We start from the raw sequence: 16345 nt of genomic DNA, 5'->3' as shown, positions 1-16345 counted from the left end.
CTCTATCCCTAGAAAGCTTCATGATGAGTGGGAACCTACCATCAAAATCAAAATAAAAAACTATGAGTGCAATGCTTTGTGTGATTTGGGTGCTAGTGTTTCTGCGATTTCAAAGTCTTTATGTGATGTTCTGGGTTTTAATGAGATTGAAGAGTGTTCTCTTAATTTGCATCTTGCTGATTCTACTGTCAAGAAACCCATGGGAAGGATCAATGATGTTCTTATTATTGCAAATAGGAACTATGTACCCGTGGATTTCATTGTGCTTGACATTGATTGCAATCCTACATGCCCTATTATTCTTGGTAGACCTTTCCTAAGGACTATTGGTGCTATCATCGATATGAAGGAAGGGAATATTAGATTTCAATTTCCTTTAACGAAGGGTATGGAACACTTTCCTAGAAAGAAAATAAGATTTCCTTATGAAATCATGATGAGGGCCACTTATGGTTTGAGCACCAAAGATGACGATACGTGATTCTATCGCTTCTATGCCTAGCTAAGGGCGTTAAACAATAGCGCTTGTTGGGAGGCAACCCAATGAATTTATCTTTTTTCTTTCTGTTTTGTTGCGTCCACACTTTCATAATTCTGTTGTGATTGTGTTTTTGTGTTTCTTTTTGTATTTGAGCCAAGCAAAGCCTTTATGATTAGTCTTGGTAATGGTTGTTTGATCCTGGTGGGAAAAGACAGAAACTTTTCGCCGACGAGATGATTTTTCATATTTATTCAGAACGATATTTTGAGTTGATTCTTCTTTCTTCTGATTGATATGCTTTTTCCCCATACCTTTGTAATTTTTCAGATTTTTTGAGGTACCAGAAGTATACGAAGTATACAGATTGTTACAGACTGGTCTGTTTTTAACAGAATCTGTTTTTGTTGAGTTGGTTGCTTGTTTTGATGAAACTATGGTTAGTATCGGGGGGTACTAGCCATGGAAAAGTGAGAATACAGTATCCCATCATCAATATAGATGGAATTCAAGTTTGCTACAGTACCAAAAGAAGTGGTAGTTTGTTTTCTTATACTAATGTTATCACAAGTTTCTGTTTAAGTTTTGTGTTGTGAAGTTTTCAAGTTTTGGGTGATGTTCTCATGGACAAAGATATAAGGAGTGGAAAGAGCTCAAGCTTGGGGATGCCCAAGGCACCCCCAAGCCAAATTCAAGGACACCAAAAAGCCTAAGCTTGGGGATGCCCCGGGAAGGCATCCCCTCTTTCGTGCTAGGTACCCGGGGATGCTTCACTTATATCTTTAGAGCACGGCGGTGCATGATTTGATAGTTGGATTATGCTATGAAAGTAGTCCCATGTGCTAGGTACCCAAAGAGGATGCAAAAACCTCCATCTTCATGTGCATTGAGTAGAAAGAGAAGTTTCGATTCCTCTCGATTAGTTTTGAGACATGGATTCCGTAATATTGAGAGTTATGTTAGTAGGGTGTTGTGAATCTAGAAATACTTGTGTTGAAGTTAGTGATTCCCGTAGCATGCACGTATGGTGAATCGCTATGTTAGGAAGTCGGAGCATAATTGATCTATTGATTGTCATTCTTTGTGTTGAGGTCGGGATCGCGCGATGGTTTACACCTACCAACCCTTCCCCTCGGAGTATGCGTTTAGCACTTTGTTTTGATTACTAATAAAAACTTTTACAACAAGTATGTGAGTTCTCTATGAGTAATGTTGAGTCCATAGTATAGATGCACTTTCACCTTCCACCATTGCTAGCCTCTCTAGCGTCGCGCAATTCTCGCCGGTGCACAAACCCACCAAATTCCTTCCTCAAAACAGCCACCATTCCTACCCACTATGGCATTTTCATAGCCATTTCGAGATATATTGCCATGCAACTACCACCGTTCCGTCTCATGACTTGTGCCGTCACTTTCATATTGCCATTGCATGATCATACTAGATCATTGCACATCCAAGTACACTGCCGGAGGCATTTCCTATGGAGTCACCATCATTGTGATCTTTGAGCTTTGAGTAACTAGAAGTGTGATGATCATCATTATTAGAGCATTGTCCCATGTGAGGAAATAAAAAAAAGTAAAAAAAAAGAGGCAAAAGAGCCCAAAAACAAAACAAAAAGTGAGAAAAGAAAAAAAGAGGCCTAAGAGCCCAAATAAAAAAAAGAGAAATGAGAGAAAAAGAGAGAAGGGACAATGCTACTATCTTTTTTCCACACTTGTGCTTCATGTTAGCACCATGTTCTTCATGATTGAGAGCTTCTTGCTTTGTCACTACCATATGCTAGTGGGAATCTTTTATATAACTTGGCTTGTATATTCCAATGATGGGCTTCCTCAAAATTGCCCTAGGTATTCGTGAGCAAGCAAGTTGGATGCACACCCACTAGTTTTCCTTTTGAGCTTCCACATACTTATAGCTCTAGTGCATCTCTTGTATGGCAATCCCTACTCATTCACATTGATATCTATTAATGGGCATCTCCATAGCCTATTGATACGCCGAGTCAATGTGACCATCTCCTCCTTTTTCGTCTCACAACCATCACCACACTCTATTCCACCTATAGTGCTATATCCATGGCTCGCGCTCATGTATGGCGTGATAGTTATAAAAAGTTTGAGAAAGTAAGAGTGCGAAAACAATTACTTGGCCAATTCCGGGGTTGTGCATGATTTACATTAGTTGTGTGAGGATGATGGAGCATAGCCAGACTATATGATTTTGTAGGGATAACTTTCTTTGGCCTTGTTATTTTGAAAGTTCATGATTACTTTGCTAGTTTGCTTGAAGTATTACTGTTTTCATGTCAATAGCAAACTATTATTTTGAATCGGACGGATCTGAACATTCATGCCACATGAAAGAAGTTGCAAAGGACAATTATGCTAGGTAGCATTCCACATCAAAAATTCATTCTTTATCACTTCCCTACTTGAGGACGAGCAGGAGTTAAGCTTGGGGATGCTTGATACGTCTCCAACGTATCTATAATTTTTGATTGTTTCATGCTATTATCTTGTCAAACTTTGGATGTTTTGCATGCCTTTCAGAGGACATTTTGAAACTGAGTCCAAACGGAAGAAAATCCCCGAAAAGATTTTTTCTGGAAGGAAAAAGATCGGGGGACTTGGGAGCCAAGCAAGAAGAACCCCAGGGGCCCCACAAGCCCCCACCCCGCGGCCAGGGGGGCCGCGCCATGCAGGCTTGTGGGCCCCCTGGAGGTCCCCTGACCTAGATCTTGTGCCTATATATTCCCAAATATTCCCAAAAAAATCAAGGGAGCATCGTAATCACTTTTTCGCCGCCGCAAGCTTCTGTCTCCGCAAGATCCCATCTGGGGCACGTCCTGGTGCCCTGCCGGAGGGGGGATTCGGACACGGGGGGCTTCTTAATCAACACCATGGCCTCTCCAATGATGCGTGAGTAGTTCACCATAGACCTACGGGTCCATAGCTAGTAACTATATGGCTTCTTCTCTCTCTTGGATCTTCAATACAAATTTCTCCATGATCTTCATGGAGATCTATCCGATGTAATCTTCTTTTGCGGTGTGTTTGTCAAGATCCGATGAATTGTGGATTTATGATCAAATTATCTATGAATCTTATTTGAGTTTCTTCTGATCTCTCTTATGCACGGTTTCATATCCTTGTAATTCCCTTCGAGTTGTGGGTTTTGTTTGGCCAACTACATCTATGATTCTTGCAATGGGAGAAGTGCTTGGTTTTGGGTTCATACCGTGCGGTGACCTCACCCATTGACAGAAGGGGTAGCGAGGCACGTATCGTTTTGTTGCCATCAAGGGTAAAAAGATGGGGTTTTCATCATTGGTTTGAGATTATCCCTCTACATCATGTCATCTTGCTTAAAGCGTTACTCTGTTCGTCATGAACTCAATACACTAGATTCATGCTGGATAGCGGTCGATGTGTGGAGTAATAGTAGTAGATGCAGAAAGTATCGGTCTACTTGTCTCGGACGTGACGCCTATATGCTAGATCATTGCCTTAGATATCGTCACGACTTTGCGCGGTTCTATCAATTGCTCGACAGAAATTTGTTCACCCACCGTAATACTTGCTATTTTGAGAGAAGCCTCTAGTGAACACTATGGCCCCCAGGGTCTACTCCACACCATATTTTCAGCCTTACACTTTTTACTTCGTTGCACATTCCGCCTTCAGATCTCACTTTGCAAACAATCTTGAAGGGATTGACAACCCCTTTGAAGCGTTGGGTGCAAGCTTGTTTGTGTTTGCGCAGGTACTCTGGACTTGACGAGACCCTCCTTCTGGATCGATACCTTGGTTCTCAAAATGAGGGAAATACTTACTGCTCCTGTGCTGCATCACCCTTTCCTCTTCAAGGGAAAAACCAACGCAAGCCCAATCTCCGTCAACGTGTCAATTTCTGGCGCTGTTGTTTGAGAAGTAGCAACCCTATGCTCTCATACCTAATAATTCACATTTTTATCAATAGTCTCCAATTCAGTCGGAATGTCTTTATTGAGCTCTCTATACCAAACATTCATGTTTGTATTCAAACATTCAATTTAGAACTCGAAATTCTAATTTTCTTTTGCCATTTTCTATATTAGTTCCAGTAATATTGGGATCACTCTAAGTTGTTCTAACTATTTATTCTAGACCATCTCTCAAAAAATGAATTTGTAAATCTAAAAAGGGCGTCAGATTGGGCACATCTCAAGTATCGATAAACAAAGGAGTATGGCAGATTTATCCCTGACTAATGCAATAACTTTGGTTAGTGAATAGCTTTCTTCCCAATCAATACAACATAAAATTCTATCAAGTTTTTTAAAACTGGGATTTGGTAAATTATTCCCCCAATTGAAATTTATTCCCTGCAGCTCCAACTCTCCCAACCCAACTTGTTCCAAAATTGCATTTAAAAGGGAGCTCCAATGTCTAGGACTGTCACGTTCATTTTTCTCTGAGTTTTTTCTAATTATATTAAAATCTCCACCAGTTATATCATGAAGAACTCTAGAAAGTTCAAAAGTAAAATTTTCTTTTCTTTCAGGTTCAACATCACCATACATGAGAACTAAATCCGAAATAAATTTAGTTTTCATATCTTATAAAGTCATTTGATAAAGTAATCTCCGTATTCTTGGGATATCACATCCATAGTAGTGTATTTGACACCTAACAACAACCCATCAGATTTCCCATCCCACTAGTAGGTGTATGGTGCGAGTGAAAATCCCTCCCAGCACAAATATTCTCAAGGTTATTTGTAGAATAACATTGTCTCATTTCTTAGTTTTCAAGCGCATCATTAACATCATGTTGATAACTATAAATGATGTTAAAAATGGAGATGTAGTGGACCCTCTGCTGTCATACTAAATAATTCACATTATTGTTAATAGTGTCCAATTCACCCGGAATGTCTTTTTTGAGCTCTCTATACCAAATATTCATGTTTCTATTCAAACATTCAGTTTAGAACTCAAAATTCTAAATTACGTTTGTCATTTTCTATATTTGTTCCATCAATATTGGGATCACTCCAAGTAGATATAACTATTTATTCTAGACCATTTAAAAAAATGAATTTCTAAATCTACAAGGGGGTGTGATTTGGGCGCATCTCAAATATCGATAAACAAAAGAGTATGATAAGATTTATCCCTAACTAATGCAATAACTTTGGTGAGTGGATAGCTTTATTCCCAATCAATACAACATAGAATTCTATCAAGATTTTCAAACACATGGATTTGGTAAATTATTCGCCCAATCGAAATTTATTCCTTGCATCTCCAACTCTCCCAACCCAGCTTGCTTTCATATTGAATTTAAAAGGGAGCTCTAATGTCTAGGACAGTGAGGTTCATTTTTCTCTCAGGATTTTCAAACTATATTAAAATCCCCGCCAATTATATCATGAAGAACTCTAGAAAGTTCAACAATAAAATTTGCTTTTCTTTCAGGTTCAACATCACCATACATCCAGTGGCGAATCTAGCATGGAACTGAATGGTAGGCTCAAAACATCAAGTAAGCCTATTTAGCAAATGCATTCAATTTACATGTTAAGCATCTCGGTATAGTCGTAAAGTAGTATATGTAGCTGAAATAGGAATTTTGGAGGATATGCTTCAGCCTATTGAAGCCCCCTAGTGAAATTGCAACTTCATACATCACAACTAAATCCAAAATGAATTTAGTTTTCATATCTTATACAGTCATTTGATAAAGTAATCTCTATCTTCTTGGGATATCACATCTATAGTAGTGTATTTGACACCTAACAACAACCCATCAGATTTCCCTCCCCATTAGCAAGTGTATGGTGCGAGTGAAAATCTCTCCTAGCACAAATATTCTGAAGGTCATTTCTAGAATAATTTTGTGTCATTTCTTAGTTTTCAAGCGCGTCATTAACATCATGTTGATAACTATAAATGATATAAAAAAGGAAGATGTGGCGAACCCTCGAAGAGGAGCATGTGCGGAGCTCGGCGAATACTTAACGAAAATACACTAGAGTAAAAGGGGTGTGCGAGAATCAATTCGAGGATCTCCTGGTTGTAGCGTAGCACTGCTAGCCACTAGGCCATGCTAGTTCGTGTTAAATTAGAAGGTCGTGACCTTGTTAAAGAAAAAGAGACGGGTTTTCACTGGTTTTCCGTGTTTTTTTTGTTTTTGGTTCTTATGGTTTCCTCACTGACTTTTTGTCATTTATTTCTATGTTGTGAGTGTTTTTTATTTTCTTTTTTTCTTTGGTTGATTTTTTTGTTTCCACTAGCCTTTTATTTTCTTTCTTATTTCTTTGTTTTTTTTTGGTTTTGTTTGTTTTCCATCGTTTTCATTGATTTTTCTTTTTTTGTTTTCTCATGGGTATTGAGTGTTTTATACATATTTTGGCATTTATATAATACATCTTACTAATACACATTTAATATTTTTAAATTTGAAGATTAATATTTATTTAATATATGGTAAACATTTTTCCATAGACATTTCATATTTTTCAAATGCTTGGTTAACATTTTACAAAAAAGCAATTAATATTTTTTGAATACATAATCAACAATTTTCTATACACGTTATAGAATTTGTAAATATCCTTGATTAACAGTTTTGAGATTAAATTTTCAAAGTTTTATAATACATGGTCAACTATTTTTCTATACGCATTTGACATTTTTCCAAATTCTTGATTAACAGTTTTCGAATAATATATTTACATTTTTTAATACATGGTTAACATTTTTTAATACACATTAACATTTTTCCAAATACTTGGTTAGCAATTTCCAGATACAAGTTTAATATTTTTTGAATACGTGGTCAACAGTTTTTTCTGTACCCATTTAATATTTTTTAAATGCTTGATTAACATTTTTCAAATCCAAGTTTAACATTTTTTGAATATATATGGCCAACATTTTTGCTATACACATTTCACATTTTTTAAATGCTTGATGATTTTTGAAATTACAATTTTATTTTGGTAGAAGGTTTAATTAACATGTTTAAATATATGATAAACTGTTTTACACAGATTATATATTTTCTGTATACATTTTTCATTTACATGAGAAACACTTTCTCTATGTACATTTAGCATTCCTAAATTGCTTGTTTAACATTTTTCTAAAAAAAGTTATGCCACTTGTTTTCTTGTAATATATTTACTTAATATTTGGAAGTATAAACAAAAGAAAAAAAACATGAGAAAGACACAAAACACGAGGCAGTGGTTTATGGTCTACCACGGGGCTGAGCAACCGGTGCCAGCTTCGCGATGACACGACACGAAGACGTGCTGCTGTGGTATTGCTTCTGCCATCTGTCGCGGGCTGATGCCGCCGTCCTTTGCAATATGATTAGTCTGAAACTTTGAATCATGTGTAATGTTGTGATATTCCGGCAGTTGTTCTTGTGTTTGATTCAAAGCGATAGGCTAGTATTAAGAATGTGAACCATGTATGCTAATCAATAGCCTACATCATCGAGATTAACGACGTATCTCTGTCTCGCGTAGGTATATATAGAATCATGCACCATGTTATTTGGGACATTTTTTGTATTTGGGCATGCCAGGTGATAAATAACCTTGTGTAGGCTGGATACTCTTCGCTACATGCTCCACATGAAAAAAGAAATTAGATTGTTTAGTGTCACGCCTGCGGTTTCCCTATCGAAGGAGGCGAGTGATATCACCCTTAACACGATACGATCGTCGATGCCAAACACTGTCAATATAGATTGAAGTTGAAGCACCGAAAGAGATTGTTTTTTCTAAGAACAAGATAAAATATATTGTTGGGTCCGCCTGCAGAGAAGCCAGATCTATTTGGCCAATCCGAAATGAACCTTGCAGGCCCACCCACCCAGGCCGACTCGGTGTTGGGCCGCGACGGTGCCACCAAAAGAAACCCTAACCCGCTCCTCCCCTCCCCTCGGTCCATCCAGTTCGACGCTCTCTTTCTCTAACAATGGCATCCGCCGCGACGGCGCCGCCGGCGGGGAAGCGGCCGGCGACGGGCGGCCGGGAGGGCGACCAGATGGTGGTCACGCCGCTCGGCGCCGGCAGCGAGGTCGGCCGCTCCTGCGTCCACATGACCTTCAAGGGCCGCACCGTCCTCGTAAGCACCCCCCTCCTCCCCTTCCCCAAACCCTAACCTTCCTCCCCTTCTCCGATTAGCCCGCGCCTGCTCTCTTCGGGGGATCTGACTGCTCGTTGTTGCTCCAGTTCGACTGCGGCATCCACCCGGCCTACTCCGGCATGGCGGCGCTGCCCTATTTCGACGAGATCGACCCCTCCGCCATCGACGTCCTCCTCGTCACCCAGTAACTATCTAACCATCTGCTCGCCCTCTCTAGCTTCACCCCGCCACCTTCTCCCGGAGTTCATCCTCATTAACATTCTGACTTGACTTTCTGCTGCAGCTTCCACCTGGACCACGCCGCCTCGCTGCCCTACTTCCTGGAGAAGGTAAGCAAATGTTAGGCTTTTCGCTAATTGCAGGTTGATGTTATGCTGTTCGGTCTCTGAATTTGGTCTGCTCTGCTCTGCCCTGTTTTGCAGACAACGTTTAAGGGCCGCGTGTTCATGACCCACGCCACCAAGGCTATTTACAGGTTGCTGCTGTCGGATTACGTCAAAGTGAGCAAGGTTTCCGTCGAGGACATGCTGTTTGACGAGCAGGACATCATCCGTTCAATGGACAAAATCGAGGTATCTTCTTTTTGCTCATCTCTTTGCTTCTAGCAGATGTGAATCGAATGAATGCGAATCGCTTAATCCATGTTGTTTGATACGATGTATTTGTTGCTAATTAGATGATGATAAACATTTACTGGCCCGTAGAGAAATTGGTAGTACATTATTTAGGGAAAAAAACAAGGAAGAAGAGTGATCCAATCAGAAACAGAGAACGACAGTACTGTATCATTTAAGAATCTGGAGTTGTTGCCTATATGCCTGATTGATATTTAAACTGAACTTGGATTCAATTCCCTCCATCTCACAATGTCCTGCTTGCTGTCTTTGGAATGCTTATGTGTTCGTACAATTGTGAACAAGATTCCAGAAACGAAAGGCGTTTGGCGTAAATTCCTAGTTTTGCCTCTGCCTAAGCACACACCTACGTTGCTAGTAAGATGATGATAGTTAATGAGTGGTCGATATATAAATTGGAATGTTTGTACAGGAAAAAAGGAAGATGATCGATATGATGCCAACAAAGAAAGATACTACCGAGTTCTTTAAGAAGCTGGAGTTGTTGCCTGTATATGTCTGGTTGATATTTTGAGGGAACTTGGTTTCAGTTCCCCCAATCTTGCTAGCTTCAGCTTGCCGCCTTTGGGATGCTTATGTGTTGGTACACTTCTGACTTCTGAACAAGGTTCCAAAAAGCGTTAGGCCTAAATTCCTAGTTTTTGCCTTTGCCTAGCGCCTATCTTGCCTAAGCACACGCCAACCTTGCTAGTAAGATGATGATGAATAATGAGTGGTCGGTAAATAAATTGGAAGGTTTATATAGAGGAAAAAAGAAGAATACCAATATGATCTCAACAAAGATACATACTACTGTTTTCTTTTAGAAGCCGGAGTTGCTGCCTATATATATATATCTCTGGTTGCTATTTTGAAGTGAAATTGGTTTCAGTTTCACCCAGCTCGCTAGCTCCTGCTTCCGCCTTTGGAATGCTTATGTGTTGGTACAGTTCTAAACGAGGTTCCAAAAAGCGTTAGGCGTAAATTCCTAGTTTTTGTCTTTGCCTAGCGCCTATCTTGCCTAAGCACACGCCTACCTTGCTAGTAAGATGATAAATAAATTGGAAGGTTTATATATAGAGGAAAGAAGAAGAATACCAATATGATCTCAACAAAGATACATACTAGTGTGTTCTTTCAGAAGCCAGAGTTGTTGCCTATATATCTCTTGTTGATATTTTGAAGTGAAATTGGTTTCAGTTACCCCATCTCGCTAGCTCCTGCTTGCCGCCTTTGGAATGCTTATGTGTTGGTACAGTTCTGGAGAAGGTTCCAAAAAGCATTAGGCGTAAATTCCTAGTGTTTAACTCTGCCTAGCCCCTGTCTTGCCTAAGCACACGCCTACCTTGCTAGTAAGATGATGATGAATAATGAGTGGTTAATAATTAAATTGGAAGGTTTGTAGAGGAAAAAAGAAGAAGACCGATATGATCTCAACAAAGAAACATACTACTGTGTTCTTTAAGAAGCTGGAGTTGTTGCCTACATATGTCTGGTTCATATTTTGAAGTGAACTTAGTTTCAGTTTCCCCATCTTGAGAGCTCCTGCTTGCAGCTCTTGGAATGCTTACAGTTCAGAATAGTAAAAATCTTAAATGTCACTGGCCTGTTGGTTAAGATTAAGAACCCTATAATATCTGGGCATTGCTTTCCAGATACCAGGATTTTTTTTCTTTACAGCTAATGCGTGATTCCGACTGAAAGTCTTATAATTTGCCAAAGTGAGAATTGACATTGTGTTAACATATATTTGTCATGCAGGTCATAGACTTCCACCAGACATTGGAAGTTAATGGCATACGCTTCTGGTGCTATACTGCTGGCCATGTGCTTGGTGCTGCCATGTTCATGGTGGATATTGCTGGTGTTCGCATTCTTTACACTGGTGACTACTCCCGTGAAGAAGACCGACACCTTAAAGCTGCTGAGATACCCCAGTTCTCCCCTGATATTTGCATCATCGAATCAACTTATGGTGTGCAGCAACACCAACCCCGCCATGTCAGAGAGAAGCGCTTCACTGATGCCATTCACAACACTGTTTCTCAAGGGGGTCGTGTTCTTATCCCAGCGTTTGCTCTTGGTAGAGCACAGGAGCTGTTGCTTATCCTGGATGAGTATTGGTCTAACCACCCAGAGCTTCACAAGATTCCAATCTATTATGCCTCCCCTCTTGCCAAGAAGTGCATGGCTGTGTACCAGACATACATAAACTCCATGAATGAAAGAATCCGAAACCAGTTTGCGCAGTCCAATCCCTTCCATTTCAAGCATATTGACCCTTTGAATAGCATAGACAACTTCCATGATGTGGGTCCGTCAGTGGTGATGGCAAGTCCAGGTAGCCTCCAAAGTGGCCTCTCCAGACAGCTCTTTGACAAGTGGTGCACAGATAAGAAGAACACATGTGTTATTCCAGGTTATGCTGTCGAAGGCTCGCTTGCAAAGACAATCATCAATGAGCCAAGAGAAGTGACACTAGCAAACGGGCTCACTGCTCCTCTTAACATGCAGATCTTCTACATCTCCTTCTCAGCTCACGCTGATTTCCCACAGACGAGCGGCTTCTTGGGTGAGCTTTGTCCACCCAACATTATTCTTGTACACGGGGAAGCAAATGAGATGGGTAGGCTTAAGCAGAAACTTATCACTCAGTTTGATGGGACAAACACAAAAATCGTGTCTCCGAAGAACTGCCAATCAGTGGAGATGTATTTTAGTTCTGAGAAAATGGCCAAGACAATTGGCAGACTGGCCGAGAAGGTACCGGAAGTGGGCGACTCAGTCAGTGGCTTGCTCGTGAAGAAGGGCTTCACTTACCAGATCATGGCCCCTGAAGATCTCCGGGTGTACACACAACTTTCTACTGCCAACATAACTCAGCGGATTGCTGTCCCATATTCTGGTTCTTTTGAGGTGATCAAGTACAGGCTGAAGCAAATATACGAGAGCGTGGAATCATCAACCGAAGAAGATGTTCCAACACTCACTGTTCACGAGAGAGTGGCCATCCGCCTGGATTCAGAGAGCTACGTGACACTGCAGTGGTCCTCTGATCCCATAAGCGACATGGTGTCCGACTCGGTGGTGGCCATGATCTTGAACATTGGGCGTGAGGGTCCAAAGGTTGTTCCAATCGAAGAAGCGGTGAAGACGGAAGAAGAAACGGAGAGGGTGGGGCGGAAGGTCGTGTATGCCCTCATGGTGTCGCTCTTCGGCGACGTTAAAGTTGCAGAGGAAGGGAAGCTCATCATAACTGTGGATGGAGACGCCGCACACTTGGATGGGAGGAGCGGTGATGTCGAGTGCGCGAGCGCCGGGCTGAAAGAAAGGATCAAGACCGCGTTTCGTCGCATACAGGGTGCGGTGAGACCAATCCCGCTCTCGGCCTCCTGAGCTGAAGCCATGAGAGTGCCTTTAACTTTCCCTAGGGCTCGCGATTAAGCAAAGTAGGAGTTTGTGTTAGGCGCGTTATGCGGACATTTTGTTGTTGAGCGAAATGTAATTCTACTGCCTGTTGTGCTTTACTGGATGATGAGTAGTAGACACTGGAAGTTATCTGAACAATCCTCTCACATGCGCTAAATTCGAGCTGCTGTGCTCTGCTAGATGACCAGGTAGGCCTGTTTTGCTGCCTCTGGAACATGAGTTGTAACATAACATTGTGGACAATTTGTAGAAGTTATGTGAACAATCCTGTCAGTTGCAGTAGTAAATTTGAGGTGAAGTTGCAGTGCATCTGAGCCGATGGAGCTGCTGTGTTTGTCTTTTCCTTGCGCGCGCGTGTGTGTTGATCATCAGTTTGAGTTGCTGTTGGTGTTTTTTTATCTATGCATCATGTCAAGTCTTGTTAGGTGAAATGTTAAGTTAGATATTTCGTAAAGGGTGAACTTTATTGTTTCATAAAAAGGGTGTCTTCTTCTCTCCCAAGCTAAGTCCCAAGTTAGGAGGCATAGTGAATCTCACTTACGGCGGCAATCACAGCTTTCTTTTTGAAACTTGACTGTCATTTGGACTTGTCCTTGGCTCTGGCGGCTATGGCCCTGCCCTAGAGTGTCATGTACTCCCTCTGTAAATTAATATAAGAGCCTTTAGATCACTAGATCTAAACGTTTTTATATTAGTTTACGGAGGGAGTAGTATCAGTTGCGTCGGATGCTAAGTGGTTGATTGTACTGCTCGCACTTCGTGCTCAGCAAAAGGGGGAGGATTCAGGAATGCAAGTTTGAGATCCAATGGGATGAAGAAGCTAAACTCTGGATTCAAAGCATAACAGAATAGCAGCAGAATTGACTTGTTCACTTAATACTTGGAACTGCAACTAATATCAACTCGGATTTAAATCTGTTATTGACTACTTTTTATAAGATGCGGCCGAGACTTGCGGCATGTTTGGTTTACAGCCTAAGATTGTCACACCTAACCTACCTTTGTTGTGCCACAACATCTGAACATTGTGTTTGGTTCATATTCACACTCGTTGCTTACCACACTTTTCTAGTAACATGGTCCACATGTCATGGACTCATTTTTTTTTACCAAATGTCGTCAACTTATGATAGCATTTTGTTAGCCACATTTTACCTAAATTTAGTTATGATAAAGTTAGTCATTAACCAAATAGGCCTTTACTATGGAATCGATGCCGCTGTCAGGCTGAGGACTAGCTATAAGGAATGCCGCTGTCAGTCATAGACTCTTTATTTATTTATTTACCAAATGTCGCCAACTTATGGTAGCATTTTGCTAGCCACATTTTACCTAAGTTTAGTTATGAGAGCAAGTACAATAGAACTGAGTGAGTTGATTATAAGGAATAATCTAATATATTTTTGTTTAGTTAGAGAAAAGAGAAAAGGAGAGAGAATGTAAGCAAGCTGTTAGCTAAGAGCCAGCTCTAGCATGTGCTCGTAACATTTTATGAGTATGAAATATGGACCATATAATAAAAAAATAATACACCTTTGCAATGAACTATTGTATATGTTGGCTATAAGATAGACTATAAATGACATAAGAATGACTTATAGCAGCAGCATCTGACTATACCATTGTACTTGCTCTGATAAAGTTAGTCATTAACCTTTACTATGGAATCGGTGCCACTGTCAGGCTGAGGACTAGCTATACCCACACCGGTCGTGACGACCAACCTGCAATTGCCGCTGGAAACATTGCAATGCGGGCCTGATGCTGGCATGCTGCTACCTAGTCATTATTGAATTTCCCACTTCTCACTTAGCTCGACTAAGCTCAAGGGCCGTTCAAATCTACCTGTGTATAGTTATGCCATTTATTTATTTATATTTCAGCAATACACTTTTCTTCAGTAATGCACACCAATATACTTTTCTTGAGTAATTTGTCACTACAGGCACGACTCAACTTGCAGACTTGTCATGTGAAGAACAGATCAGGTTACTGTCGATCCCAAGGAATGATCTACATAAACTCATAATGGTACAACATGTGCACCCTATTATTTAGAACATCTACAATGCAGACCCTTAACCCGACTTGGTCCGGACGCGTTTTGCTACCCAATGTGATAATTCATCGGCCCGTCGAGCAGTTCGGACACCCGCTTTCTTGTAAATCATGCCAGGGGAGGGGGGGGGGGGGGATTGCGACCGTCTGGAGCGTTGCGACGTACGCATTTGCTACCCAAAATCATCTATGCCAGAGAAACTCTCTCCGCGCGAAGCGGTTGCCGTGCATTCTTGTTGGTTAGTGTCGCTTCAGAGCCGACATGACTCCATCGCATTAATGTCGGTCGGAGCGACACTATTAGATGAGCAGGTGTTGCGCCATATTAGAGCGGGATTCCCATGGTTTCCCATCCCTTCGTCTGGCCTGACCGCGCTGATTTAAGTGGGGTTTCCGTGCCGTCGAGACTGCACTGGCCCATTCCTTCTCGTCTTCGCTCCTCTGCGCTCCTCGTCAAACAACACTGTCGAAATCCGCCATGGAAGGTGGCGGCAGGATCCCGATCTTGGCTTTGTCAGCATCACTCTTCGAGGGCCTCTTTCTCAAAGGCCGCCAACTGCTCCGATAATGAGGACCAGGCGCCATCGCATTCCTTCAAGCCGACGGTCATGAATGATGATTACACCCATTAGATAGATCTTATGATGTAGCGGTCGCTCTGGGACCATGATCCGTAGCCACCCTCGCTGCCGTCAGCATGCATGAAGGAAGAGCTGGCGTGAGGAAGGAACTAGCGTCACAACCTGCACTGTATGAAAGCGGAGTCGCAGCCCCTGCGCAATCGGGCAAAATTGACAAAAATGACCCCTCGGGGGGGAAAGAACTCAAGGATTGACCCCTCAGGGAAAATATGTCACCCGACTAACCCTTTTGTGTGGCGCCCGACACCTACGCGCCACACTACACTGTGTGACGCCTAGCCGTTCGGCGCCACACCCCCCGACCACCTGGCAGGGAGGGCCCCCCCCCCCCCCAGGCCGTGTGACGCCTAAGCCTCAGGCGTCACACATTGTAATGTGTGGCGCCGAACGCTTAGGCGCCACACATTGACTTAACTGGCCACGGGACAGCCCCCCCACCCCCTCCCGACCCCCTCCTCATTCCCCTCCCCCAGCCCCCTCTCCTAGCCACTGGCCCCTCCCTCAAATCCTTCTCTAAATCACCAAATCTGAAGGTTTGGACCGGGCATTTGTTGTTCAATCACTCCCCTAAGGTAATCCCCACCTCTCCCCTCATTCTCATCCAAAGAAAGATCTTTTATGGTCTTTTTTTGCAAATTTGAGGAAACCCTGGTTTTTCATGAAATGTGGGATGTATATGATATTGTTGTATTTGTTTGTATGTTAGGATAAGGGGTATGATGGGGTTAGGATTAGGGTTGTTTGGATGTTTGCATTATGATTGTTTTAGGGTTAGGCTAGGGTTAGGGATGTTTGGTTGTGTTAGGGTTATGATGGGGTTAGGGTTATGGTTGTTTAGAAGTTAGGCTAGGGTTATTGTAATTGTATGATTGCTTATAAAAAAGGTTCTATGTTTTGTTGTTTAGGGATGGGAAGAACATGTGTTTATGTTCATCACGTGGACAAGGATGCCTTTTTAAAAGGCAATATTGATCCG

At 41.8% G+C, this 16345-nt stretch overlaps 1 protein-coding gene across 1 annotated transcript; it reads left to right on the top strand.

Moving 5' to 3' along the window:
- Window positions 1-8424: 8424 nt before the first annotated feature.
- LOC123395178 (cleavage and polyadenylation specificity factor subunit 3-I-like) lies at window positions 8425-12957 on the top strand. Its single transcript, XM_045090118.1, has 5 exons — window positions 8425-8606; window positions 8714-8811; window positions 8911-8956; window positions 9050-9199; window positions 11003-12957. The coding sequence occupies exons 1-5, from the start codon at window positions 8457-8459 to the stop codon at window positions 12635-12637; spliced, it is 2079 nt and encodes a 692-aa protein (XP_044946053.1). The 5' UTR covers window positions 8425-8456; the 3' UTR covers window positions 12638-12957.
- The last annotated feature ends 3388 nt before the right edge of the window (window positions 12958-16345 follow it).

This window comes from Hordeum vulgare, chromosome 5H (genome assembly GCF_904849725.1).
Source record: "Hordeum vulgare subsp. vulgare chromosome 5H, MorexV3_pseudomolecules_assembly, whole genome shotgun sequence".
In the NCBI taxonomy this organism is placed as follows: domain Eukaryota; kingdom Viridiplantae; phylum Streptophyta; class Magnoliopsida; order Poales; family Poaceae; genus Hordeum; species Hordeum vulgare.
Note: the sequence above shows the minus strand (reverse complement) of the source record. Positions and strands in the feature narration are given on the sequence as shown.